Consider the following 27,935-nt stretch of genomic DNA (forward strand, 5'->3'; position numbering starts at 1 on the left):
GGAGAGAGGAGGAGGAGGGGGAGAGAGGGGGAGAGAGGGGGAGAGAGGGAGGAGGGGGGAGAGAGGGGGAGAGAGGGAGGTGGGAGAGAGAAGGAGGAGAGGCGGGGAGAGAGAGAGGGAGGGGGGAAGAGGAGAGGGAGGAGGAGGAGCCAGCAACAGCTCTCATCACCGAGAAGAGTGTCCGAGAGGTGCCAGCATCGGCACGAGTCCTGTGCCCACTCCTGGCCACGAGACGTCCTGTAAATGTATGCCGTGCCAGCCGCACACAAATGCCTTAGCGCACCTACTGGGGACGCGTGGGGACAATATCACTCCCCACTGACATCTCCCGAGTCCCCGCCCCTTTCTGGTGGTGGACAACTAAAGACCGATGTTTAAGAGCTGCCCGCTGGACTCACTGACAGGTGCATCTGAGAAGGACGTGACCGTTCTCAGCATCCGATGGAAGACAAGCGAAAAATCCCACGGAAGAAGTGATCTGTGAACACCTTCGCAACCTGCTGTGAGGAGGGTGGTGTGGGCAGCTTGTTAACACGGGGGGACGCCCCCGGGGCCCGGAGACCCTCGGGAACTGCCTGGGGACTGCCCCCGGCCCAGGCCGGCTCTCCGAAAAGGAAGCCCGAGTCCCCCCCGGCCCGCCAAGCATCTCGTGAAGAACCTTCACCTTTCTGAACGGTAAGCTTCCCGACCTGCTCTGCCCTGAGGACAGGATGCTTAGCGGGGGTTTTCCGAATCACCGGACGTTCACGGAAAGGAATCCTTTGAGAGAAAACCAACGAACGTGTCTCCCGCTTCAACGGCCTCACAACCAGAGGAGACTCGGTGGCTGGTTCTGCCCGAGCCTGACGGCATAGATTCCCTCTGGTGCCTGAGAGCACACATTCCCTCGCCGACATCACCGAAGTGCAGAGAGAAACACAAGCTACCACGTAACTAAGCGGCCCGGTGAAACACAACTACTTTGCTAAGCCAACCAACGTGCCACGGCCACCAAAATAGCCAAGGCCAGTGCCAGCCACCTGACATCATCACGACAACTCACAGAGCCGAGGCGGCTCCCGTCCACGCCTTCTGAGGGCGTCCCCACTCGGTTCTCCCACCTCTTTCGTGGGTGGGGTCATCACACGTCTGTGGAAGCTCCCGCCTCAGGTCCCACCTGTGTCTCCAGAGGTGGCGCTCCCCCCGCCATCCAAGCCCTGCATCACCCACTCCTGACCCTTCCTGCCATTTGCAGAGCGTCCACAGGTCTGTCTGTCACCATAAACTTGTCATTTCCCGAAGCCCCTTCTCCTGCCCCCCACCAGGCACCCACTGCCCACGGCACGCTGTTCACGCTGCCCTTTCCGCCTCCCCCCTCCTGGGAGAGCGTGCCCCAGCTCTGGGTCACACGCCCCCCACGCTGAGGTCTTCCTGCCCCCGGCACTGGCCCGAGGGAGCCTGCTGTCCGTCCCACGCCTGCCGCACAGCCCAGCACAAAGCCACGACCCAGCACTGCAAGGACGGAAGTCACGGTCGTGCTTGGACACCAAACGCTCTCACGTGCGTGGGATTTCCCACAAAGACACAGATGGAGAAATTATGTATGTGGTCTGCAAAACTAAAAAGCATTTATCGTCAACGTTAGAAAGAAACCTCTTTACGATGTGTAAAAAGCCAACGTCACGATTAATCCCCGAAGAAGGGAAGGAACACTACCAGACCCCTGCAACGTGAATGAATCCTCTGCGGCAGTCAGCGCCTATTTGGCCAACACTGACTCGACACCCAGCCGCGGCCCTTTCTTGCTCAGAGTTCTCAGCCAGTCAGAACCTGGTTAACACAGCACAGGGTGTCCATCCTGAAAAGACGTCCGCCTTCAGAAATCAAGGTGACACGGTGCGGAGGCTGCCCGTGCTATAAAGGACACGAAGGAAATTAATCCGTGACCAATAAAATGGAATTGTGACAAAGGTCACGAGTGGCCCGGCTCCCCCCCGCACCGTCGGAACCCGCTAGGAACAGGGGGCAGCGGAAGGCGGTCCTCTGCAGGCCCCAGGACAATGCTGGCCGAGGACGGCCAGGTTCCGCTGCACACCTGCAGCGTGGCGAACCGTCGAGACACGCGGGCTGAAGGGAACGTCCTGACGCCACCCTCCCGGTCCAGGCCGCCCCAGAACCCGAGACCGACCTCTTCCCAGCAGCCCGTCGAACGACAGCTCCAAACGGTAACACCTGATTCTCCAAGACTGAGGACCGAGCCCCAAGTGAGGTGTCCTGCAAACGAGGACACGAGCTCCGCCCTTTCTCGGAGGCACCCGCAGGGGGAAGAGCGGTAAAGGTGCCGTGAGCCCCGGGAGAAGGTACCCGTTACCCTGGCGCGGCCCAGCCCGTGCTCAGCCGTGCGCCACCCAGTGACACGCACGTCACACGCACGTGACACGCGGACTCCGCAGTCTTCGAGTGCACTTGGGACACTGCCCAGGTGAGCGAAAGCTCCCAGAACTCTCTCCACCTTCCACTCTGAGGGCAACTCGTTGTCCAGGGAAGCTCGAGCCTGAATCCTACCTTGGCCCGTCCTCCAGCCCTCCAGCTCCAGAAGTTTATCAGCTAAGGCACCCTCCGCTGGGCGGGCGGGTCCTTGCCGAGCCTCCCCGGGTCCTTCCAGAACAAACGTGACTCCTGGGAAGTCACATAATGCCCGAGCCTCGGCGATACCATTTCCAAGCTGTGTGACACTGAGTGAGCGACTTGGTTTCTCCGAGCGCTCGCTCGGTCTGGAAAATGGGAAGTACGCTATTACCCACATGAGGTGGTTGTGACCACTGAGGATTTTTTCCATTCAGTAACTATTTATTGAGAGCCTACTGTTCTAGAGGCTTGGGATACACCAGTTGCCAAAAAGGTTTAAAAAAAAAAAAAAACCCAAACAAACCTTGTGTGTGTGTTCGAGCAGGCTGACACGCGGACGGGTCAGCCCCAGGGCCTGGCACGGGTCACAGCATTGGTTGGCTCTTATTTCATTGTTTTCAACGGGTTTCCTCTTGTGGCAAATCTTGCGCCCGAGAAGGTACCAGAGTCATGTCCATTACTTCCCGGAAACCCAAGAACAAACCAGAAAACCCTCGTCCCCAAAAAAGCAAAAGTCACTACGATTATCTGCACTGTCCTCTCTTTGGGATATCTGTCATGATCCTGTCCAATCGCTCCCACCTTCTAGCGCAAACACTCCCCATCATTGGGACCCACGGTGGCCCAGGCAAGCTTCGGTCCCCGGGAGGCCTCGTGCACCCACAGCGGGAGTGTCCCTGAGCCGCCTGGTCCAAATCTCCAGCATTTCCAATTCCTGAAGCTTCTCCTGACCCGCAGGCCCCCCGTGGGCCCTCTGCCTCCCAGCCGGACACAGCCACCGCTGTGCAACGCCCTTCCGCTCACGAGGCTCTCAGGCTTCTCAAGTATTCTGACAGACCGTTCAGTGCAAGCAGATGATTCTGAAGGGAGATCCTCTGCGACAGACCTTGGAAGCGGGAGTCAGTGCCTCTGACCCAAGGTGGTGACGGACTTGACTCTCAAAGCCGGTGTCTGGTGTGGCACCCACTATTTACAGCTCACAGAGAGCCCGCGAGGGGGTCGTGACTCTGGACACTTCACTCTCACCCTTCCTTTGGGGGGCAGGGGCAAGGCCTCTTGGCAGGCCAGAGAACTTTTAAAAGTCATTGATAAGGTTCATTAATGTATCAAAATGTCACCTACTCAGTGTGAACCATTAAAAATTATTAGTACAAGTATTAGTAGAAATAGTCATTAAAGTGCAGAAATATCATGAGAAATATCATGATGGAGAAATATTCATCACCTTGGAGATTCACTGCCAGCCCTCACTTCCTGCTCCAAATCCCTCAGTCCTTGCATGGCAGGAGATGTGCCTATGGTCTGTACCTGGGGTGCTCAGGTCAGGGCCCTGGTAAACCTCAGGGAGCTCAGGTCAGGGCCCCAGAAAGCCCTGGGCATTCATGTCAGGGCCCCGGTAAACACTGGGGAGCTCAGGTCAGGGGCCTGGTAAATAAGCAAGGTGAGCTTTAGTGGAGCATGAACTTCACTCAAACATTTGGAGACAATCAGCAATTTAACCACAGAAAACATACTCAAGTGTAGGATACACTTATGAAGCTGGAGATAAAAGTCACATATATTTAAAAAATACAACGTTTAGAGCTGTGTCCTTCTAATCCCTCGAGGGGGCGTATTTCTTCTCTGCAGTGTGGAGAGAGGCACAATTCGAGACTACGAAACCGCCCAGGCTTGTGAACTGCCCCCACCCCACTTCAGGGTCAGTGATGGGACCTGGTGCTAAGTTCTCTAACAAGGGAGCCACCAACCGTGCCACCTGAAAACTGAAAGCAGTTTTCTAACTCCAGCAAGGTCAGAGGCATTGGGGAGGGGGCTATAAAACCACGGCTTCCGGGGTTGCTAAGCTAAATTTGGGTCATTTTGAAATAATCAGTGGAGGAAAGTGATAAAAGGTCAAGTTCCCGAGGAACCTGCACGAAGAACTTTCAAGATGGCTGGCCGTGCGAGAAAAGATTGAAGACGGGGGGTTATGGGAGTGGATGGACTTAGATGGAGTTAGAAATAAACAGAACCACAGTGCACGACGGTGAGGCTGGGCACACACCTGTTAGCCTTAGTCAGGTGCCAGGTGTGCCCAAGCAGTTACCTCCTGGCAGAGGCTGCATTGTGCCTTATGGGCCCCAAATGAACCACAAAAATGAGGGGAACAGCAGCCACCCCATTTGTGGGCAGCGAGAAGGACTCCTCTAGAGCACAGGGCACACACAAGTATTCCCTGTCTGCCCACCAAAGCCAACGACCGGCCAGGCAGCTCTTTCACCAAAGGGCACACTCAACAGTAGCCCAACGGAGGACGCCTCTTAAAACTGGGAGGGTTTTCACATTTCAGAATCAACGTTACCTTTTACTGCCGTACCTTCATACTTTTTAATAGAGACAGGGCTGAATGCAAACACGGTCTGCTTTGCCCCACTGAATATAAATCATCATCACAGGTTTTTAAGAGCAGACGCTGAAATGCACATCCACTACCCTGAATTTAGCCAACGCATAATGATGCTTAGACACGTCGGTGATGGTGGGGGAGGGCAACAGAAAATATAACCGACTGGCCTCAGATTAAGGTAACCCTATTTGGTAAGGAGTCTTCTATATCCCCTTTTGGGCCCCAAGTACAGCCAAAAGGTACGAGAAATGTGTATGAGGCCACCGTGTCTGGTCTCAAAAGTCCCGAAGGACGATGGTCGCTGCCTCCCGCACAGAGCAGCATAAATTCATACACGAAGCCCAATGTCGTTTCCCGCCCGTCAGCCGGCAGGAGGGGAAGGGGTAGCCCCGAGGCAGGGAGCCGGGCCCCAGGGGCTCCCCCTGCCAGCCTGTGGGGCACAGTGCTCTCCTCTGACCCACCCTCAATCGCCACAGGAGAAACAGGCCTCATCCTCTCCCAGTATCATTTCTAGGAGCAATCTGCACTTTCCTACAAATGGCCTTTTGTACGGTTATTCTTGCTGAATTGCAAACAATAAGACTTCCATAAATCAAGTCTGCCAAATCTCTTCCACTGTTGATAATAAAATGAGGGCTTCCATTAGGAAAAGGGGGAAAAAAAAATCAGAGAAACCTCCTCAAACACGAGACATAAAAATGCGCTTCCTTTTTGCTGAAATTATCCAGTCCCACAAATGCACGTGCTGGTTACCTTGATGAGAACGCATAAAACAACAATATGCTGGTTGTAGTTAAGGCAGGTATTTTTTTATTTTTTTTTTGGTTCTGCAAATATGAATGCGAGCAGTCTGATGTAAGGACGTAGCTAATCTAAGTGTGAAAAATATTTTTATTGCTCTGGGAACAGTCACCGTTAACTGAATACAACAACAAAAAAGGGGGGGGGGGAGAAGAGGATACAGACCCAAGGGAATTACCAAATCAATTAACAAGTAATTCAGGAACTAATTTCTATATTGCCTCTTAGCACAAAATTGTATCTTTAATTTCTCCTACAGTAAGCATCTCTATGATGGCCCTAACACACACTGCCGCCGTAAATGAGTTTACAAGGATCTCTTTTTGATTGGCTATACAATATTATTTCTTCACAGTTCAATGCCGCTGTAGCCAAGTGCTTTGAAATATTTAATTATACTGGTAGCTACCAGTTACCAATTTGCAAGACCCACAGTGAGTACAGTACATTTTAAAGAACTAGTAATCAACTAATTAAAACCACAGTGAATTCCAGATACTCCAATTACAAACAACCGCTGCGGAATATACTTAGAGGGTTTCTGGAACAGGGGCGGGGGGTAGGGGGTGGGAAGGAGTTGTCGCGGAAGGTCTGGCTGTACCGTGGAGCGCGGGTGCCCCCAGCCGAAGGCCCCGCCATGCCGGCGTCATTTAGGAGACGCGGCTGCAGCGGCCTCTGGGTTACCCAGTGCCTGGATGTTTACTGTAACCGAGTCACACGGCAAGCTCAGCCAGAGATGAGGCCGTTAAATGCGAAGACGGGGCGGGTGGGCTTTGGAAAGAGGCAGACGTGGGTTTGAATCCCGTCTTTGCCTCCTACAGGCTTTAGGAAATCGTGCAAGCGAAGCCTCACCTTGATCATCTGTAAGACATAAAGAAAAGCACCCCCGAGTCTCACTGGGTTGCGGTGGGGGCATCGGTGAGCCTGCTGGATAAATAAATGGCACAGGAGCCAGGTCTTTGCAAACGTGATCATTTTTAGTTATTCTCTTCCTCGTTTTCACAATAGTGAGATCAAACAGTAGGGAGCTTTAGGACGCAACTTAGGAAAAAAGTGGCCAGTCGCAATATAATCAGGGTATGTGCAAACAACATTTGTTATTTCTACCTATTTTTAAGCCCAAGGGAGAAGAGAATGCCCAGGATGTCTGCGTTAATAGTGGAAAGAGCACTGGAGTGAGCGTCTGAAGAGACGGGTCCTGGATCCTGTCACATAATGAGGTGGAACCCTGGGCAAGTCACAGAACCTTCCCGGGGATTCAGTTTCCCCACGTGTAAAGCACGGACCTCGTCCGGCTTTGGAAACAGCATGCTTGTTACACGAGGCCACTGTAAGTCCAGTATGAACACCAGCAGAGCACATGATCGTTTGGGTAAAAATGGAATGATCAGGAGGGGAAAAAAACCTCTTACGGTTAATACATAGCATTTGTTTCTATTAATATATTACATAAATACACAGATATATGAATACGTAAGGAATTACTTAAAAAAAATAGGAGAAATCTCAAATAGAACTTCAATTTTCATGCAAAAAAAAAAAAAAAAAAGATCTGAGATGAAACCCAACACATGTTGGTTGGCAGAAGGACCTGCATGAAGTCTCCTGCATTACACCAACCTGGCATCGCACCTGGGCCAGAGTGGCGCTCAAAGCTTTACTCGCTCTTAGGATCCGCTGAGAACCTACTGTGTGCTCACCCTTCAAGGCCCACAGCCTCTGGCTCCCTGTAAGTTTGCAAACTGCCTCTCCACTCTCACCTGGTCCGCTCACACTCCCAATGCTGATAGCACCTACTTGCCCTGGGGGTTCCTCCCGCCCACTTGGGGCTCCTCCTCACCTCCCCCACCCTGCCCACCCCCTCCAGGCTCTTCCTCACCCTGGGGCTCCCCTTAGCTGTCCTTTTGGGCTGTGAAATAATTTTGCATGGTGCATATTACTAAAAGGCCAGTAAATATTTAAAAGTACTAGTGTATATGTAACTACTGACATTGAAATTTCCTTGATTGGAAGAGGCATTTCGTGGTATTTAGACTTCTAGCTCATTCCGTGTGAAGGAGGGGAAATTTAGCTTTGGTCTACTTACACACACACACACACACACACACACACACACACACACACACACACGGCACCCGGGGCATTTTATTCAAGACAATGCACATTGATCAGAAGGAAATTGTCTTCATTTTTTAAAACCTACTTATTGAATGCAACTTCTATCGTTAAAAACGTTTTTACAGACTATCACCGTGGTCTCAAAGTATTTCCCCAAGATATTCATCAATTCGTTGTCAGCAAAGGGAAAAATAATCACTTCCTACAGGGAACCCTGACAGAGCCCACCCTAGCCAAATGGCCAAGTTCAATGCCACCGACAGGAAGCTGCGTGGCTCTCACGTGCCCCCTGCTGAGGGCACCCAGGACACGATGCTCCTGCAGTACCCCAGCCCAAGAGGCACAGCCTCAGTCCAGTCACTCCAGGCAGGGTGTGCTGAAGGGCACTCGACATACACCCGATCAGCATTCCTAAGACGGCAGCAAGCTCCGGAAGGTACGGAAGACCGCGGAACACTCTCAGGGTGGAGGTGGCCAAGGGGGTGAAGCGACCCCACGCACGTGGGGACCCTGGGTTGCAGCCAGGTATGGAGTCAGAACGAGGTCTGCGGAGGAGCTCAGCGCACAGTGCCGCCGTCTGTGCCCGGCTGGGGTTGTGTGCACCTGCCGGCCTGAGGCGGGGCGCTGGGCGCGGGGCTTGGGGGACGCTGTTGCTGCAGCTTTTGCAAAATTATTTCACAACCAGAAGCTGAAAATATTAAAGGACTTCTTTGTTTCTCATTGTCTTCCTATTCACCCAACTTTAAACCAAGTATACATTTGGTGATCTGATTATTATAAATACACAGCTTTACACTCTCCGTGATTATTTCACAAACACTTGTCACACCTCTAAATGGTCTCTGAAAGTTCCAGACGCTGTCTACCTAGCACTATTAGGTGGCCATCACTAATTAAGTCCTCGTTGTGGGACATCTGTAGTTCCCAGGGTTTTGATATTATAAATAATCTGCTATGAACATTTTTGTACATCTAAGATTCTGTCCCTTTCTCTTGGTGAATCATTCATTCCTTTGGGATAAATTTCTAGCAGAGAGATTAATAGGACAAAGTGAATAGGATTTTTTACATCCTTTATGTACTGCTATATCATCCAATGTTCAGTAACACAGCAATGCGTTTCTAAAACATTCTTTTTTTAATGTCTATTTTTGAGAGAGAGAGAGACAGAGCGTGAGCAGGGTACAGGCAGAGAGAGAAGGAGACACAGAATGTGAAGCAGGCTCCAGGCTCTGAGCTGTCAGCACAGAGCCCGATGCAGGGCTCAAACTTGTGAACCACAAGATCATGACCTGAGCTGAAGTCAGACGCTTAACCGACTGAGCCACCCAGGCGCCCCTAAACATTCTTGTTAAACTAACTTTTGCTAAGAGTAGAATTTTATCATGCTTTGTTAGTTATAAAACAAAGCATAAAATTACTTCTCATTGTTTTAAATTTCCAATACTTTGGGTATTAGCAAAGAAAGGCCAAATATACAACCATGTTATTTGCTTCTTGTGGCTTTTCATTTCTGAATTGTCTCCTGAGGGCTACTTATAGCCACAGTGGTATGTCTGTACAACAGATATATTTATGTATCTCCATAAAATTTAATGCACATTAAAAATAGTATGAATTATTTCCCTATAGAATAACATTGTGAGGATAAACATATTCTTGTTTCAGCACAAATTACAATCACGAAGGATGTAGTTGATGTAGAGTGAGGTAAAATCTGGGGTAAAAATGGGGTAAGAACATGGCAATTACAGAACACTCCAGTGTTATGAAAATTTGCAGGTTTGACATAAAAAAATTCTTACAAACCAAGTCACATAATGAAGATACTTAGATGGAATTTCTTCTGTATGAATGACAAACAGTAGCAGAGAGGTTCTAGAAAAAAAGCTTTTGAAAATCATTTTGGTCACTGACAATGGTTTGCTTCTTTGAAGGTTAAAAAATGTACCTCTTGGGGCACCTGGGGGCTCAGCCAGTTAAGTGCCCAAATTCGGCTCAGGTCGTGATCTCGCAGTTCGTGAGTTCAAGCCCCGTGTCGGGCTCCGTGCTGACAGTTCAGAGCCTGGAGCCTGCTTTGGATTCTGTGTCTCCCCCTCTTTCTGTCCCTCCCCCACTTGTGCTCTCTCTCTCTCTCTCTCTCAAAAGTAAATAAACATTAAAAGAAAAATGTTTAAAAACGTACCTCTCGTGTCACACCTAAATATGGTATTCTAGGTACATGCAAGAATCAAACATAAAGAACACTGAATTAAAATTTACGCAATTTTTCAAATATAGACCAACGCTGAGTACAACCTCTCCAATGGAACACACTCTTCACAACAAACGTCAAAGTTTACAATAGCGGCCTACTCGTCTACTGCTTCTACTCTCCCCCTCTCACCACTGCAGGAGAGGAGCTCCGCCGGCCAGCACCCCTGCGTAAGCGTGTGAGCAGGCAGGGGAGCACATGTGTGAAGCGCACCAGCAGATGCATCAGACAAGATGGCGGCCAAGATCCCAAGACCTGATGAAGCGTCATTGGAAGGAGGAGGGCGAAGAGACATTACCTCTCCTTGAGGACGAGGTAGGTTTCTGTGGCACAGAAGGCATTCCACTTGGGCCCCAAAGACAGGAGGATTAAAGGGACCAGTAGCAACCAAAGCCATGCATGTTCAACGAGGGAAGGGAAGGAGCCCCAAGTGACCCATGTGCCTAGACGGGTGAAAATCTCTCACGAGCCAGCCCTGATCAATCGGTCAACCTCGGGGCCTGAAGGTGACCCTGGGTCATGCTGCCACACGGGTACCAGGGTCGGTCTAAGTGCCAGACGGCACACGCTTTCAAGGATGGCCCCGTGTGAAACATGGAACCCCACAAGGCAAGGCTACCATCTACTTGAATTTTGATCCGGTTTAGAAAAGACGGTCGCTGTGAGGACACTTTCAGTCAGTGGGAATGGGGCAGGGAAGACTTTTCTAGAAAGAAAGTCAAGAGAACTCCTGGATTTGAATCCCAGCTCTGACACCTGTTAGTGCGGAGACCTCGTCTACGGCATGACCTGACCTCCCAAAGCCTTGGACTCCTTGTCTGCTGCCGGCAGGAGTGCTGCCCTAGGTCGGCGAGGAATTAAATGAGCTCATCTCATTACGGCCTCTAGTACAGTAACTGATGCGCAACAGGCACCTGGGGGCCGGCACTGCTGTTCTAAACCCAACACAGCAATAATCTGCCTAATTGTGCGGACTTCCTAAGCAGGTGGAAATGGGAGCAGGTAAATACAGCGGGGTGCAGGTCTCACGGAATCGGGGAAGACTAGGTCTGGGGAGGCCCTGAGATGTTCACTGTATCTATTGTGACTGTCTAGAAACATAACCGTATTATTCGGTACTTTATAAAAGATGTCTATGTACAAATATACTTCCCGTGCCTAAACCCTTCCGTGCTTGTTTTATACTATTTCATCAAATACCTACTTATGTAATTACAGCTGCCAGCTTTGGTACCAAGGCTCTGAAAACCTGGTCATCGCCAAGTCAGCTGGAAAGAGGTCCCCTTGGCGAGATGCAGGAAAGGAGAGGGTGCTTTTGCTACTCAAAACTACCTGGTGAAAATGTCACTGCCTGCTGTCTTTCCTGAGAAGAGGACCCCTTCTCTAGAACTCGGGGCGAGAGGCTCTGGAGCCAGCACCAAGCAGGAGCCCCCCGTGGGCCCAGAGCACGCGTTGGGGCCACGGTGGCCCTGGGACGCCTGGGGTACCAGCAGGTAAGGCCTGGGCCCCGCCCCCATTTTGGGGGGAAAGTGTCCAGTCCAGCAGCCAAACGCCCCACGGGGTTCCGCTCTCGCTGTTTTTTACACAAAATGTGCGATTTTGATAGCCGGTGTGACTCCTCTGGAGGACAGGTGTCCACGTTCTATTCACAAAGGACAAAAGCCAGCCTGGGAGGAGTCCCTGTCTGTGGTCGAGGTTCTCGCATGCAGAGACCCCACATCTTCCATTCACAGCTGCTCAATGGAACAGAAATGAAGTCAGACTGTGATGCTAGGACTTCCTCAGGCGTCGTCGTAAACCCTCTGTTTCCACGTGGCGTTTGCAAACGTGCGGACTATGGTGAAGGGTCCGCAGCCACGCGTCATGCGTCGGGATCTGAACCTTCACGGTGAGGTCCTGGCGTTCCTGCCACCCCTTTCAAGAATGAGATGTATGTCTCTCTGGGCCTCCCCTCTACCTGGGATACACTAACACACAGCACTGTGGCCTCTATCAAAGGGGCAGGTCAGGTGACTTGGGACACAACTGATCATGTGTGTCTAGAAGGCCAGCAGGGGAGCTGGAAGATAAACCCCAGAACCGCAGGCACTCGCGGACTCAACCAGAGTTTCCTGGCCACCCCCAGCCACAGGCCTGACATCTGCTCATTGTCCCGAGGAGCTACCTTTGCCTAGGAAAGCATCCACCGAAACCACAGACTATTTCAGTGTCTCTTTTGAAAAGCCATCTGAAGGGTCTCCACTGCCTCAGCGACAATGAGATGTGCCGCACACAGAGGGAGCTACATGCTTGGTGACAGCACGCGTTCGCCTACGTCTTATTTCAAGCGACCACCGTTTACTGAAACTTAAGAGGATTTATGCTGAAACTCTCAAGCCAGGACGTTCTGAATATTGTGTTTGTTGACCAGGACACGGAGCCCCACAAAGTGGGCTCTTTCGATTCTCCAACATACGGACAGGAATACGGTGGCCTTACCTCATAACATCTGGAAGGCCTAAGGCAGAAGAATATCATAAAGACCGTTGCAGGTGGCCCTGTGGTCACGCCCACCTGAGCTCCTGTCCCAGCTCTGCTATGATCGGCCCCACATTATGGGCTGATTTATGTGCCCCCCCAAATCCAGATGTTGAAGCTCTAACTCCCAGTGGGACCATACTTGGAGACAGGGAACCTCAGAGGGGTAATGGAGGTTAACTGAGGTCCCAAGGGTGGGGCCCTACTCCAGTATGACTGGTGGCCTTCGCAGCAGAGGAACAGAGCCCAGGAGTAGCTGCACAGAGGAGAAGCCGTGTGAGGACAGAGCAGGAAGGCAGCCATATGCAAGCCGGGAAGAGAGGCCACACCAGAAACCAATCCTGCCATCCCCTTGATTGCGGCCTTCCAGTCTCTAGAAGCCAACGTCTGTTGTTGAATCCCCTTGTCGAGGGGGTCTCTGTCATCCCAGCCCTCACAGCCCTCGCAGGCTAACTCAATGTGTGATGCTGGGCAAGTTACTTTTTTCTCGGGCCTTCCTTTTCTCATCTGTCAAATGGAGACAGTTTCTGGCTCTCAGAAACAGTCAGCGTTGGCCACTGCCGATACTCTTACAGATTTTAAGTAGCCGGCATCATAAACCTTACGGGATAAAGTAGCAAGAGGGAGGAGACCCTTGTATTAGGAAGCACAGTGGCCACGATCGCTCTGCAGAGGTTGGCCCTCGGGGACACTGCCTGCAGGTGCAGTCCCCTTATGGGGAGCCTGGAGCCCCGAGCTCTATGCTGTCCTAAGTCTCCCACCCCCACCCTGCCACTGCACGGAAACACGGCAGGACGCCCCACAGCGGACACGGGGAAACCGGCACCCCTCCCAACATCCCATTAAGGCCAGCCAAGGCCTTTGGCCACAGGACATCCCCAGCCCTTCCAGAGTCCCCTCCTCACATCCTCTTCTGGCACCCCTCCTTCCCGCCACTCTGCTCATTTTGTCCCCCTCCTGCCTCTGGTGGCTGCCTCCCCATCCCCTACCCTCTTCCCCCCTCCCCCCCCCCTCCTCCCCACCTTTCCGGCTCAGTAGAATCCATCATTCCTTAGCTCCTGGGGCTCCCAGCGTCCCTTCCACACACTTATTCACCAAAACTGCGGTCTTCACCGCGCATCTGAGCCCAGCCTAGGTCGTGGACATCTTCCCCAGCACGGAACCCAGTGCCGTCTACACAGGAGAGCATGTGACTACTATAGGCTGACTGTGCCTGAGAAGAACCAATGCCCAGAACAAATATTACTGATTCGTCCCGACAAAACCAAATTCTGGCAATGCCTGCCAACTTTCGCTTTGGGGAACGTTCCTCTTCTCGTGTGTGAGCTTAGGTTTCTGAGCTCGTTGGGAATTGGGTTTCACCATCACCGTTGAACTTTTAGAGAAAATAAACAACATTTTGCTGAAATGAATCACTTAGTCAGATATTATCCCAGCTCCTGGATTATGGATACACAGAGGACACATTGAGTCTTCCTGGAAAGAACATTATGTCTGCATGGCAGTTTACAATGTACAAAGCACTTAGGCACACACGGCTTTGTATTACCTACCCTCCTGCAGCCCAGCCAGCAAGACCAGGGAGGTAGCGTTTGAAACTGCCTCGCAGATTTATATTTAAATGATGGGTTCGGTATTTCGGCTAATGTAATTTCTTCAAGCATCTTGTACAGACCGTATTGTCGTCCCCCTACATTATCACAAAGGGGTCTGGGGGTGGGGGGGAAGTGTGTCCCATTTAGTCAAAGACAGACGACTGTAACTTCCTGCCGAGGCATCCAGACATTCTGCACTGTTTTTCCAACGACGGTGTGATATTTGAGGAGTCAAATTAAAAGCATGTGACGCACCCACCTGACCCATTAAATTAATAATCGTAATTGGCTGAGTCTGTCGCGAACCAGGCCAGATGCAATGCTCTCAGGGAGTTGTTCACCCGAGTGAGGTAAATTAGCTTTCAGGGCACTGGGGTCCACGTCAGTAAATTATCTGCTTCTGGGGAACTAACCGGGCCCCTGATGCCCGCGCAGACCTGATTTGCCACATGGGTGAACAACGTATTCTCAGGGCGCCTTTCGCTCACCTTGGCTCCTCTGTGGTCCGGCCTGACCGCCGTGAGCCATCGCGCGAACACCTTGCAGATGCTGTGGAGAGGGCGGCGCAGGCCCCCAGAACCGGCCTCTATCCTGTGCTCCTGGGAGGAAGAACACGGCGTCCCCCCCTCTCCCTCAATCTCCCCAAAGTCTCAGCCTGGTCTCCAGCGTGTTCCCTCTGCCGACGCACCGGCTGGCAGTCGACCAACCGGCCACGAGCGGTGTCCAACTCTGAGAGGTGAAAGTGAGCGTCATCAGGGGGCTTTTATTCCGTCAGCCCCACACATTCCACCCCCTCGTGCTGATCCCGGGTACCAGACAACACGGGTCAGCGGCCTGCGGCAGGCTGGCCGAGGGGATTAACTCCAGAGGCGCCTTTCACTCCATCGACAATTGCTTCTTTCTACTCAGCTGAGAATCAAAACCGCGCACTGCTTCAAACAGTTCCCATGCCTGTCGGCGGAGTGCTACCGGAAAGTTCCACGCCGGTCAGCGCTTCCGCTCAAGGCTCGGGAAGGGTTTTCTGGCGGCTCCGGGCGGCCGTTGACAAGTGCCCACTCTCCCCGGCCGACTGTCCGCTCCGGAGGGGACCGTGACAACCAGGTTCAAGGTCAAAATTAAGACTTAAAAGCAGGTGTTCTGAGGACACTTCATGCCTTTGGTGTATCCGTGGGGCGTCACAAACTGAAGTGTGCTGACCTCGGCCCGGAGCGGTACCCCGCAGGCCCCCGAACCCGGAAAGGGCCTCAGCCGGATTCGCAGACCAGGAGCCCACGGCCCGGCGACTCCCATGTGACTGCCCTAGCGGCCACCACACGCACCCTGCCCGCAGATACCTCTCTGCTTGCCTTTCTTCAAAAGCCACAGAGACCAGTTCCTCTCAAAATATCAACCAGTTGATGAAACAGATTGGGGAAAAAAAAAAAAAAAAAAAAAAAAAAAGCTTCTTCGAGCAGGAAGCAGACGCTGTGTTTTGCCCACGAATCTAAGTCCCTGATGAGGCCTGCAGGCACCTGCAGCTTCGAAAAACAAACCAGCGGGCCAGGGACACCCTCGTGATGACGGAGACAGGCCTGCGGGGGCCCGCGGGAGGGGTCTGCACTGACGGAGAGGGGTCTCTGCCGCAGCCTGACTCGGACGGCCCCCTACTTCCAGAACCTCTCGCTCCTGACGGAGAACGGGCATCCCAGGGAATACCTACCCCGCTTCGGGCGGGAGAGTAACGCCAGAGAAACACTGGTGGCCCGCCTCAAGCGGGGGGAGACCAGACTCCACACAGACGCATAATGAAGCAAGGATGGTTTTTACTCTTCGTGATTCTTCGAGGTCTTGCAGGAGACAAACATACTCTCGAAGTATTCAGCGAGGGGCTCGTGCGTCCCACCAGATAAAACACGTGTATGTCTTTCAATTGTGTAAGAAGCACAAGACAAGCGGCCCAAGGTCGGGGATGATGAAACAAACCACAGTGCCCGTGACTGGGCGGGAGGCGAGGTGAGGCCTGGCTCCGGCCAGGAGTCTGCCGGGAAGGGGAGAGGCCAGGGCCGAGGCTGTGTATGTGTACCGTAATATAGAGATTAAAAAATGCCAAAGGGAAAGAAAGAAAGGAGAGCACACAGCTGCCGTCCCCCAAACAGACCTCCCATCTGCCACCCACGATTTCCATGTCACCTTCTCCGGGCTCATTTGTACTTCATTAACTGCCATTGACTTAACAAGATTTATGCAAATGACACCATAGGAGCTCCCTAACTCCCACTGCAATCAAGTGATTATGTATGTACAACTCTCCACAGCAATGAAAAATTAATACGTGACAAGCCCACTCGCCGCTGAGCCGGGCCTCTGGCTTTTTTTTTTTTTTTCTTGCTTTGCTTTTTAATTTTTATTCCAACAGACTTTATCTTATTAGTTAAAAAAAAGAGAGAGAGAGAGAGAGGAATAAAAAAAAGGAAAAACAGAACTCTCTGAACCAATTCTCCTCTAAGGCCCCAGAAAGGACAAAAAAAGGAGAGGTGGGCCCGGGTCCTCGAAAAACGAAATTACTTTGCAGAAAAATCAGTTATGTTCTTGATGAGGAATCTTTAACTGCGGAAAAGGGAAAGTGAAGGGATCCTTGCCTGTCACGATGCAGCTAGCTCCCACGCTGGGGGAAGGAGCCGCTGTTCCCACAATGAACGAGCTGTAAAACGTGAGCAGAACATGGAGAAAATAATCCACTGGAACGTGAGCGTTCCACAGGAACACGAGTCGGGCTGCAGCGTGGGCTGAAGACCGCCTTGGCTTGGGCCTTCCCGGATCCCCAGGAGGAGGGGCAGGAAAGAGCCTGCCTGGATCAAACACACCGGCCGGAGCGACACCCACCAGCCTCACCGGCCTCGGGGGGGTGGGGGGGGGGGTGGGGATCGGATCACGGAGGCTCCGGGGCCATCTCTCTGCCGCTGGGCAAAGGGCCCACGAGCTCCCCCGGGGCAGAGCGAGTCTTGAACACGGCTGTGCGTGAGGACCAAGTGCCCGGAGAAGGGCGGGACTTGCACAGGCCACCACCGGGGTTGGGGGGGGGAGGCGTGGCAGAGGGGGGAGGGGAGTGAGTCCCCCCAAGCCCAAGCCCGGAGCGCGAGCGTGGCCACGTCGTCCCCGGAGAGATGTGTTGTGGCCTCTGGAAGTCTTGGACGTTTCTTCTTCGTAGGCAGAAGGTTTTTGTTTTTTGTTTTAAGGTCTGTTCGTTCTATTTGAGACAGAGAGGAGGTGCAGAGAGAGAGAGAGAGAGAGAGAGAGAGAGAGAGAGAGTCTCAAGCAGGCTTCGCGCTCTCGGCGCAGAGCCCCATGTCGGGCTTGATCTCACAAACCGTTGAGACTGGGACACGAGCCACATCAAGAGTCGGACGCTTAACCAGCTAAGCCCCCCGGGCGCCCCTGGGCAGAAGGCATTTTTGTCTGAGGTCAGGGCTCACGTGTTTCATTTAAAACACGTCACTCTGCTTTCTAAGCTTTCTGAAGGTTTTTCACCCACAGGCCGCGCAAGGAGCAGAGGCGCTGGGCTCCAAACCCTGGCCCCCTCGCTTCCCTAAGCCGCCCGGTCTGGGTTTAGACACAAAGTGAGGGCGACACAGCCACCTCAACGCGGCAACGTGGAGGGTTCAAGGGGACACGAAGGGAAAAGCGCGTAAACCATAAGCGCTCTTTTATACTGTTTCCTCAACAACGGGTCTGGCGAGCTCCTAGAACATGCCGGCCACTGGCTCCTTCCTCCGCAGCCCCGGCTCCTCATTTCCGCTGGCTGGAGTCACGACGCTGGGAGGGTTAGGAATTCAGACCATCTCTAATGATCTCGGCTCCTTTATAAACACAGCACACACAGGCGTGGGAGACAAATCTATATGACCGTCTCTGGACCCACATCAATCCCGGTGACCCACAGAAAGGCTCCAACGAAAGAACCCCGAGCAGGACGGATTTGAAAATCCAGTGTTGCTGGAATTAAAAAAAATTCTCTCTGGAATGTCTGCATCCCGGCGTTACGGGGGGACACTGGTATCATCCAGAGCCCATTTAACAGATGAGGAATCTGAGGCCTGGAACATTCTGCCGCAGCGGGGGGCTCTGACAGGTGTGTACTTCCGGGGAGGGGTCCACCCGTGGCTGCACGTGGGGGCAGCTACGGGGGACAGAGAACTGCACGTGCTCCCCAACTACGATTCCTCGGGAAATCAGACCATGATTTAGATTTTGACGTGATTATTTTGAACATTCACAATTGAAAGGCTTCCAAGGACTGGATAATACTCATTTTACGCTTGATGGTCAACTCCAATCGGCACACGTATTGAAAACCCGGCCCGTAAAGCACCCCCCACCCCCCGCCCGCTGCAGATGAGCCGGGTACAGATTGAGTGAAGGTTCCAATTACACCGGGGGCCTGCCCGGCTCGCGCAGAGGACAGCAACCCCCTCCTCGGCAATAGGCGTGAATTAAGGAAACAGTCTAGAATTAAGTTTTAATATTCCCAAAAGGAAAGGTCCCAGGACCGATGTTTTAAATGAGAGAAAAATGAGTTACACGGTTTTCATAATTCTGGCTGAAACGGCGTCGGTGGCAGAAACATCGCACGTTAAAATCGCCTTATTAGACGGCTCCATTTATAAATGAAGGCACACAAAGAAAGAAAAGTAGCTGAACGTCTCTTGTGAAAACACCCCGTGGAGTGCCTGCTCGGGCCTCACCCGGGATGCCAGGGCTCTATCCAACCTGTTCCGGTACGTCCACACCGAACCTGCCCGGCCCCTGCGGCTGCATGCCTGATGGCGCGCAGGGAGCAAAGCTGTGTGTGCGCACAGACTCTGGCCCTTTGTGAGGGCGGCCGGGGCCAAGCCGGGCTGCCGAAGGGTTTGGGAAACGGCCTAGGTGCCCGCAGTAGAAGCTGACAGAGAGCGATCACCCAGAGGGCCAAACTGGTCACAGCCGTGTTCTTAAGAGGCAGAGTTATTATTCTGCCCAGAGATTTTTTTTTTTTTTTCCCCTCCTCTCTCTCTCAAGCAGAATGCACTCTAAATCAACTGGACTTCGCAAATACTTTCACAAAGTAAAAGACGCTATTTCCAGGAGCCACAGCGCTGGGTCGAAGTCTTTATTTTTATTTTCCTTGGGAACATAACAGCAAAATACGTCACGTGAATTCCCACTTTACTTGAGACACAGAGTCATTTGGTTCCCGGTTTCTGGGCTAATGAAAACCTATTCCAGGCTAGCAACACAGGCCAAAACAAATGCTTGAATTCAAGTCCTGTTGTGTAATGAGGAAGTTTAATTAAGGCCCCACATTACAGCTGTAAATGTTCCTTTATATAATAAGGTCTAAATGAAACTGAACCTAATCAAAGTTACAATTCCTTCATTAGCAAATTACAAACAAGAGCGCGCAGCTGACACACCGGCTATGATTATCACAACTAATTGCCTCGTTGTTACAAACCAGCCTGAAACAGTGTTCAGATGTCCGTCTGCGAGAGCAAATTAGGGCCACATCGGGCTATTCCTGTGATCACAAGGGGCTCTTGTACAGCGATCTGATTTACCCCTGTCGACTGGCGGCCAGCGGCCCAATCAAAGCCGAGCTACAAAGGCGGCCTTTGAAGCCAGCTCAGCCTCGAAACACTCTCCATATGCAGCGGGCAGACTGTACTTCATTAGATCTGTTGTCACATTTTCCCTCTTCTTATTCTAATGATCCTATTTTAATACACACAGGAACCTCTTCTAATTGATGTCAAGTGAGTGACTTCTACATTCATCAACAGAGCACATCAAACAAACCTTGGTGCACGAGCCAGCATCATAGCAAGGAGAGACCCGAGGTGTGCCTCCAGCGCCAGGAAGGGAAGAAAGGGGGAAACGGCGTACCTGTTTAATTGGGATGGCTCGACCGCTCCCGATGCTGTCTGCTCGGCCCTCCAGGCCTTTCTTCTCTTTGTCTGGGTCACTCCCTTTCCGAGACTGCAAAGCAAAAATAAAGTTAGCATTTGGGTAAGGGCTGCGGTTCACGGATCTGCAGGTCTGCCCTTATTTGAATAGTTTCTGCACACCCATACGGAGAAGCCACGGACGGCGTGCGCGTGTACGCACGCACGTCCGAGAAGCAGACCGTTTAGTACTTTGAATTTCCACTGATCTGTCGTTTTACACAGGCTTTTCTCAACTTTTCTCCCTACTTTTCCACCGCAGAATTACCTTTTAATTCTTTTTTTAAAAGAGTTCAAAATTCAATTACTGGAAACCAATGGACCATATAGCGAAGCAACACCCAACAGGAAAACACGTTCTGGGCCTGCAGTTAATACGGCCAAGGAGAAGAGGCCTCCTTCCTTGCAGCTTGGTTGAGAAACCGACCACGTAAGCGTATGTACTTAATGAACGTCTGAAGGATTTCTAACTTCTGGTAACGACGGAGCTGGGCGATTGAACAGTACACCGTTCATTCGTATCTAGGTGCCGTTAATGTTTTTTATTTTTTTAAATTTTTTTAGTGTTGCTTTTGGACGGTTAGAAAGCAACACCCTCAACATCCAACTGGCCTGCCACACCGCAAAACATAACAGAGGGGAACAAAGTTGAAAGTATCTCTTCTGGCAAAATATCAGCGCTTGGGAGAAAACGAGCAGCTTGGTTGGCCAGGTCGGTCGAACAGCCTTGTTGGTGGAGTCGTCCACGTTCCGTGAACGGCCCCGGGCGCGGGCGACCGGCGGGGAGGGTGGCCGCGTGCCGCCCAGGGAAGACGCAACCCCGCGCACGCCGTGACTTCGGCAAGTGGAAGGCGCACCGCGGCTCAGTCTCCGTCTCTCGATGGCATGAGAGAGAGTGTGAGCACAATGATTTTCTGACAGATTTATTTTATTATGAGAGAAAGATCTGAAACTCGTCCTCCTTAATAACTGTGCTGACAAGTGACAACTTCACTCCATTACTTTTCAATGGGAACATTACTCACGCAATATTGAAAATGGAGAAACATTTTCATGTGCTTTTCAAATCGGAGATGATATATGAAATGAATAGACTTTGCAGTGTCCAGTGCTGCAATGAAAAGCTAATGAAATCCAGTTTCCGAGGGGTGTAAGACAGGGCAGCTGAGTTTTTTTAAATATTAAAAGGGGCAACGTCATGGGGTGAGAGAGAAAAGTCCCCGCGATAAACTCAGATGTGGCGCTTCAAAGAGCATGTGTGCTCGTTAGGGAACATGCCACATTGCTGGTGTAAGAGCCAGCGTTTACTGAACACCTACTACGTGCCAGGCACTGTGCACCTTTTTTCTTTAGGAGCCTAGAAGCCTGGCATGGGGTAACGGGACATAAAACCAGCAGCAAAGAGAAAGTTGAAGAAAAATGTAGAAGAAAGTTTGTCCATTTGGGCTAAGAGGGAGCCCATTCCTTGTCATGAATTTTAGCCACAGGGTAGGGGCTCACTCTTCTAATTAATTCTCTAATTAATAACGTACAGTTACAGCCATGAAATAGCCCTAAATTCTCCTTTTGCCATATCCTAACGTGCTCAGGCAAGCCGGAACTCGAGGTTTCTATTTGTAAAGTAAGATTCAAAGCTCCCAGTGATAATATTTAAAAAAAAAAAAAAAAAAAATTTTTTTTTTTTTTAATCAACAGAGATCATTAATGATACTTCTGAAATCTGGTTAATTCCAAATTTCCCAATTTGAAAATCCACCTTCATTATTCTCTATTAACCAGAATAATTAACAAAACAAACAAACAAAAAATTAACATCTTCCTCAAGGCAGCACATCTGTCCCCACAGTCCCCCTGTCTCTGAGCAGGAGACTTCCAGATCCTGCGGAAGCAGGGTTCTGGAGAACCAAACTCAGTGTCTGATCATGCACTGGGAGGTGAATGACCCTGAAAGTTAGTAAGACTCCACCGCCAAAATGCCACAGAGGCTCCCGGACGGCTCTAAGGTTCTGGTGGAGACGGCCAGAACACGGACATCTCAGGGACCGCGATCCTCAGCCCCACGACTGCTGTCCCCCAGCAGGCTGCAGTACCCGCCAACAGGACAGAGACCCAAGGGCCACACGGAGACAACCCGCCGGACATAAGCACCGCGACGCACGTATCTGCAGTAAGATCCCCTGAGCCATCCGCCAGCCGAGACAACACCAGCCGCAGTGCATCCTTGTGCTCGTGCTGAAACGGCTCCGTGACAGCCTCCGGTACAGAGCGGCTGCGGGCGCCAGCTGCGCGTGTCAGGAGTGACCGCGCGACGCGACCGGCCAGGTGCGCACAGCTGGCGCCCAACAAGGGCTGATCACACTCCGCAAGGGGGTCGGCAGCGGCCCGGAGAGAGACCTCCACCCTCGCCGACACCGAACACGGGGGCCAGGAAGAGAGAGACAGCCCCGTCGCCACCCCCGTCTTTGCAAAAATGTTTACCTTTCCCCACGTGATGCAAGAAGCCATGGAGGGGACCCCCGTCGCCAGCTGCGCACGGGGACAGGAAGCATCGCTGAAGAGCCCTCACCGCCGGACAGAAGCCTGCTTTTCCCCTGCAAGCCATCGCCAGTCAAAGGCCGCCGGGCCACACGGTGACAGGACCCACACTCTCCTCTATGACACACACAAAACACAAACGCATCTATTCACACCATGAACCTCGCTGCCTGTTTTTACGGAGAGTTTCTTGGAGTCTTTTCACAATGTGGTCACTGGGTACGCCTGGCTCTGTTCTAATGGGATCGGCGTGACAGGGTGAGGTTTTGAAAGGATCGTGTCAATGACACTGTTATTTTAACATCTGAAAAGAGGCAAGGCAAGGCAGCGCGCAGTCACGGACACATGCCTTAGTTGGAGACACGGATACAGACGATAAACACCAAACTCAAGGTCATGCTGATCCTCAGACACGCGGCGGGGGGCGGGTGGGGGGGGGGTTGGGGGCTGTATTCAGGAGGCACACCTGGAGGGCTTCAACTTTTACCCAAGACGTGTTATTTCTTTCATAGGAGCAGCAGCGGCAGCAAAATGCTTGTGTTTGATGAGCTGGGTGGTACGTATGTGCACGTGTTTTTTACTCCTCTGTATGAAAATATTTTCTCGAACAACATCTTAACCACATGTACTTTAGTGCGACGACACGGAATTAACTGTCCTAAGAACCCATATTAGAAAACCAAACACTGAATGGACGGAGCCTTTTAATACTTCTTCTTCTCAAAACCATGGTTCTTTTTTCCAAAGCAATAAGCAAAGTTAAGATATTATTTAGCTTCTGATGGATCCCTCTGCAAATACAACACGAATTGGCTACCACAGGAGCGATTTTAAGTTTATTCTAGCTTGTGTGTTTATCCCAGTTTATTCTAGAGTGCATGTGATTTCTGTCTAAAAACGCACGTATATGCGAGCAAACATCTGTGACTGCAAAACGTGAGCCCGGAGTGGTGGGTACGTTACAGGTCTATTCTGTGAAATTCATAAGCATGGTATTTGAAAAATGATGTGTGTACTACTTAATTAACTCTGGCCTCTTTATGACGGTCTAATAAATAAGGTGGACAGCGCCCCTTCACCCGGGTGTTACAGTTCCCGGCTGTAGGGATCTTTACTCACGAAGACGTTCGCCATAAGGCACATCTGTCCTCCTACTAGACGCTTCTAGATAAATACGCGTTTTGCCAATTTGAGCCCATAATTACCAACGACTGCCAGGTATGAAGAGCCTGTGAATTTTACGTATTTAAAAATAGGTGCCCGCTGCTAGTAATGAGAATCTAGTTCCCTAATTGCTACAATTTCAACATTAATTTGCCGCTTTTCATTCCTTGGATGACACTGACATCTAGTGGAGTTAATATTTCTAAGCTCTTCACCTTAAAAATACGCACACGTCACCATCACCACCGCCACGGATTCGTTCGACGTCAAACCCAGTAATGGCCCACATCTGGCTCCCGCCTGGGATCGCAGCCTTTCTCCTTAAACACCATGACGCAAACCCACCGTGGCGTTGGCTTCTTTCATGACCCCAAGTTTCTGTTCCCGCCAAGAACAGCAGCGCAGCTGGACTCAATTTCTGAAACGGTTTACTCTCAGACTGTTTCCCAAATTTAAAGAGAAGAGTGGGCGGGAGTAACTAACAGGTTCACAGGCAGGCTTCTGCGTTATCAGATACGCTGCTCCTGGCATGACGAAAGGGGGTTTTCAGTAGCCCTCAGGGGGCACTTTTGCTGGCTCTGGCACCTGCCTCGCCTGGCCGGGACAGCTGGGCGTCCGGCGTCCTCTCGGACGCGCGCACGGCCCAAAGCAGCAGCAAAAGGACCATATCCTCACCTCTCTGCTCTCTCTCGCCCCTCCTTCTTCTCCACAACACTTTCCCTTGAACGCGGGTTGACTCTGGCAAGAACTACTCCTCACAGATAGGAAAACCAGTCTCTGCAGACGGCAAGGAAGTATTTATTAACTGAGTTATTATTACTTGCATTCTTCCTGCCTTAATGTTTTCTCCTTTGTAAGCGACCGGGGTTGTCATGGTCACCGAGTGGGCGGGGCCCGGGATAAGATTTTCTGGCACGTTCCAACTCCAGAGCCAGCCTCGTAAGGGGCAGGAATGGGGATGGGCCACCGCTCTCTTTATCGACAGCCCCCTTTTTAACGATATTCCCTGGCTTCTCACCTCTTTCCTTGGAATAGAGACCAAAGCCAGTGACCGGTAAATGCGACCCTGGGAAATGATGGTGAGCCTGAGTGTCCTTTCTTCCTGCTGGGCCCTAACAGGTGTGGCAAGGATACAGAGAACTTCCTGGTCCGTGTTCGAAGCCCTCACTGCTCCCTCCCTCACGCCCGGGTGGCGTCCCACTCACCGCCGACCCTCCCCGCGCCTTCGGGACTTGGTGTCCCGAGTCCACGAGTCCCAAGTGAGCACACAGCCTGTCTGTGGGTGACATCTCCCCAGCCCAAGACCCTGGCCTGGGGTGCACGGGGCCTCCAGTGTCGGGCCGAGCTGGGGACTGCTATCACTCTTGGGTGTGTAATTTCACTACGCGGCCTCTGAAGCCACGAACGAACTTAAGCAAACCGGACGCCCGCCTCCCCTCCCTCCCAGGCTGTCACGTGGTCCTGCACCTGCTTTTGCTTCGCGCCGTCCGAAATCCTTTTTCTGACTGCAACAGCACCGAGAGAAGAACAAAGGCCAGGCCATGAAGGCCCTTCGCCCCCACGGGGGACTCCTCCAGCAGCACTGTCCACAGAGAATGCTGCAGTTTGCAGCTCAGAGAGGCTAAGCAGCTCACCGAGGGGGACCAGCGGCCAGCAGTGGAGGCTGGGGTCAGAGCCTGGTCTGTCTGGTCCTCGCTCTGTGCCCCCCGCAGCAGCAGTAACTGCCAGAACCGACGCGGTGCCCGCACAGAAAAGGGGCGGGCCCGTTGGCAGCTGACCTTGGCGGTTATGACCATCCAGTGGGAAAGTGGCCTCGAACTTGGTAGGAAAGGTGCGGGGGGCGGGGGGGGGGGGTGTTGCTGTGCTCGGCAGCCGCATAGGTCACCAGAACGCCATCTCTAAATAAGGGCAGCAGGTGAGCAGGGCCCCCAGCCACCCCTGCAGGGCCCCCCTTTAGGTCAAGACAGGAAACACTGGGCTTATCCGCACCTCGGTCGGCAGCAATCCACCAAAAAGACAAGTCCAGTGGGTTAACACGGGGCACCAACTGACATTAGGGTCCGGGTGACTCTCTGGTGTAGGGCTGGCTGGTACTTGTAGGATATTTAGCAGCAACCCCAGGTGCTACCCATGACCCGACCGGCTCCCAGTTGTCACAACTCCCAGTTTCTCCAGAAACTGCCAAATATCCCCAGGAAGCAAAAACACCCTGGTTGACAACCACTACATTAAAAGCATATACTTGGGCACCTGGTGGCTCGGTCAGTTAAGCATCCGACTTCAACTCAGGTCATGATCTCACAGTTCGTGGGTTGCAGCCCCGTGTCGGGCTCTGTGCTGACAGCTAGAGCCTGGAGCCTACTTCGGATTCTGTGTCTCCCTCTCTTTCTGCCCCTCCCCTGCTCGCACTCTGTCTCTCTCTCAAAAATAGTCATAAAATAAAATAAAATAAAATAAAATAAAATAAAATAAAATAAAATAAAATAAAATAAAATAAAATAAAATAAAATAAAATAAAATAAAACAAAAGCACGTATTTGTAATGCACAGACCTGGTCCCAAGAAAGAAAAATGTTCTTCTCAAGTCAAACGACTCCAGTCACAGGACAGTTCTGCCTGGAGTTCTGGGCTCAACTGCAGAGCCTTTCACGATTGATTGGTAATGTCTGCCGTGTGTACGGGAAGGGATTCAGTAGTAGCACTTTTGCCTCCCCCCTAGTTCAGGGGTTCTCTGCTTCCCAATCGTCCAGGGAGCTTCTAAAAACTACTCATGCCTGGGGCCTGCATACAGGCTCTGAGTTCATAAATCTAAGCCCAGACAGCTGATTTACAGTTTCTAAAAGGCTCCGTAAGTGACTCTGAAGAAGAGCCCAAGAGGAGAGCCTCACGTCCACGATCCTCTAAAAACACCGAGGCTCCTGGTGCCGAGAGCCACCCCCAGTGGTAGATTCTCAGGTGCTACAGCCTGAGAAGAAGGAGGGGGATCTGTGCATCGAAATGGATTATGTGTCTCATGTGCAGGTTACAGGAACACGTCTGGGAATTCTGGCACAGTTTTGTCACCTCCTTGTAGCCAATGTGACCAGTCTTTCTCTGGAGACGGAGACGATCACGAGGTCATAAATACTGTCCACAAGTCCTCACTCTTCCCTGGGACACTCGCACCCGAATGCCCCGCGCCCCGCGACATTCACGTTTTACTCAGTACCCCAGCCTCTGCCTCTCATCATTTTCCTAGGCTTCCACAGAAATCAGTGCTCTGCTCCTTAACTTAGTCTGGATTCTACAAACGCTTAGTGTGGATTCTACAACTAACAGGTGGACGGGAACTGAAGTCGTGGGGAGTCACCCTCCAGCCTCCTCCCGGGGACGACACTCACGGTGAAAAGGTTGGACCGGCGCTTGGACTGCTTCCGGACGGGTGTGGGCGTGTTGGCCGTGGGAGGGACGTCGATTCGAAGCTCCTTCTGGCTGGTGCTCGGTGTCGACGGGACGGAGGAGGAATAGTCGCTTAAGCTCCCACCTCCGTTACTCGTCTGCAACAATGAAACACCAGGGTTTTACTAACGGCACGCTCCAGGAGCCCAACGCCGCCACCTCGGTGGGGTCATAAGCGACAGGTCAGCACGTCACGCCGAAGAGACGCCCGCGTGACAGGTCAGATAGCTTCTCAGACGTGGCAAGTTGATTAGCATCACATAGAACACGGCCTAACTGTAGAACATCCCTATCTTCTCGTGAAGTCGTTTTTTCCTAAGAAAAGTGACTTCAGAAAGAGAAGTCTCTGTCATTTGCTTTAAAAATGGTGGGGAGCGGGGGGGGGGGGGGGGGCAGTGAAAATGTAATTATTTTCTACTTCCTCTGCAAAATGAGGGGCGTGGCTGAAACAGTGGGCCCTATGGTTCCCTCATAGATCAGATGCTGAAAGAGTGTGGTTTTGTGCCACAGAACCCAACGCGCACTCTGAAAATCTGAACGCCCCGGGGAGGACGTGTGAAGAG

At 51.8% G+C, this 27,935-nt stretch overlaps 1 protein-coding gene across 20 annotated transcripts in view; it reads right to left on the reverse strand.

The window, feature by feature from the left end:
* The window catches only part of AGAP1 (ArfGAP with GTPase domain, ankyrin repeat and PH domain 1), a 549,180-nt gene that overhangs the window by 251,618 nt on the left and 269,627 nt on the right, over positions 1-27,935 (reverse strand). For all 20 annotated transcript variants that reach the window (XR_009253932.1, XM_058700362.1, XM_058700369.1 and 17 more), the window contains 2 exons: positions 27,315-27,470; positions 20,177-20,269 (listed from right to left, as the gene is read on the reverse strand). Coding sequence is in view for 19 of the 20 variants with exons in the window: in XM_058700362.1 (XP_058556345.1) it covers positions 20,177-20,269; positions 27,315-27,470 (249 nt within the window). In the remaining variant the exon portion in view is untranslated. The remainder of the gene's footprint in view (positions 1-20,176; positions 20,270-27,314; positions 27,471-27,935) is intronic.

This window comes from Neofelis nebulosa, chromosome 2 (assembly GCF_028018385.1).
Source record: "Neofelis nebulosa isolate mNeoNeb1 chromosome 2, mNeoNeb1.pri, whole genome shotgun sequence".
NCBI classification, from domain to species: domain Eukaryota; kingdom Metazoa; phylum Chordata; class Mammalia; order Carnivora; family Felidae; genus Neofelis; species Neofelis nebulosa.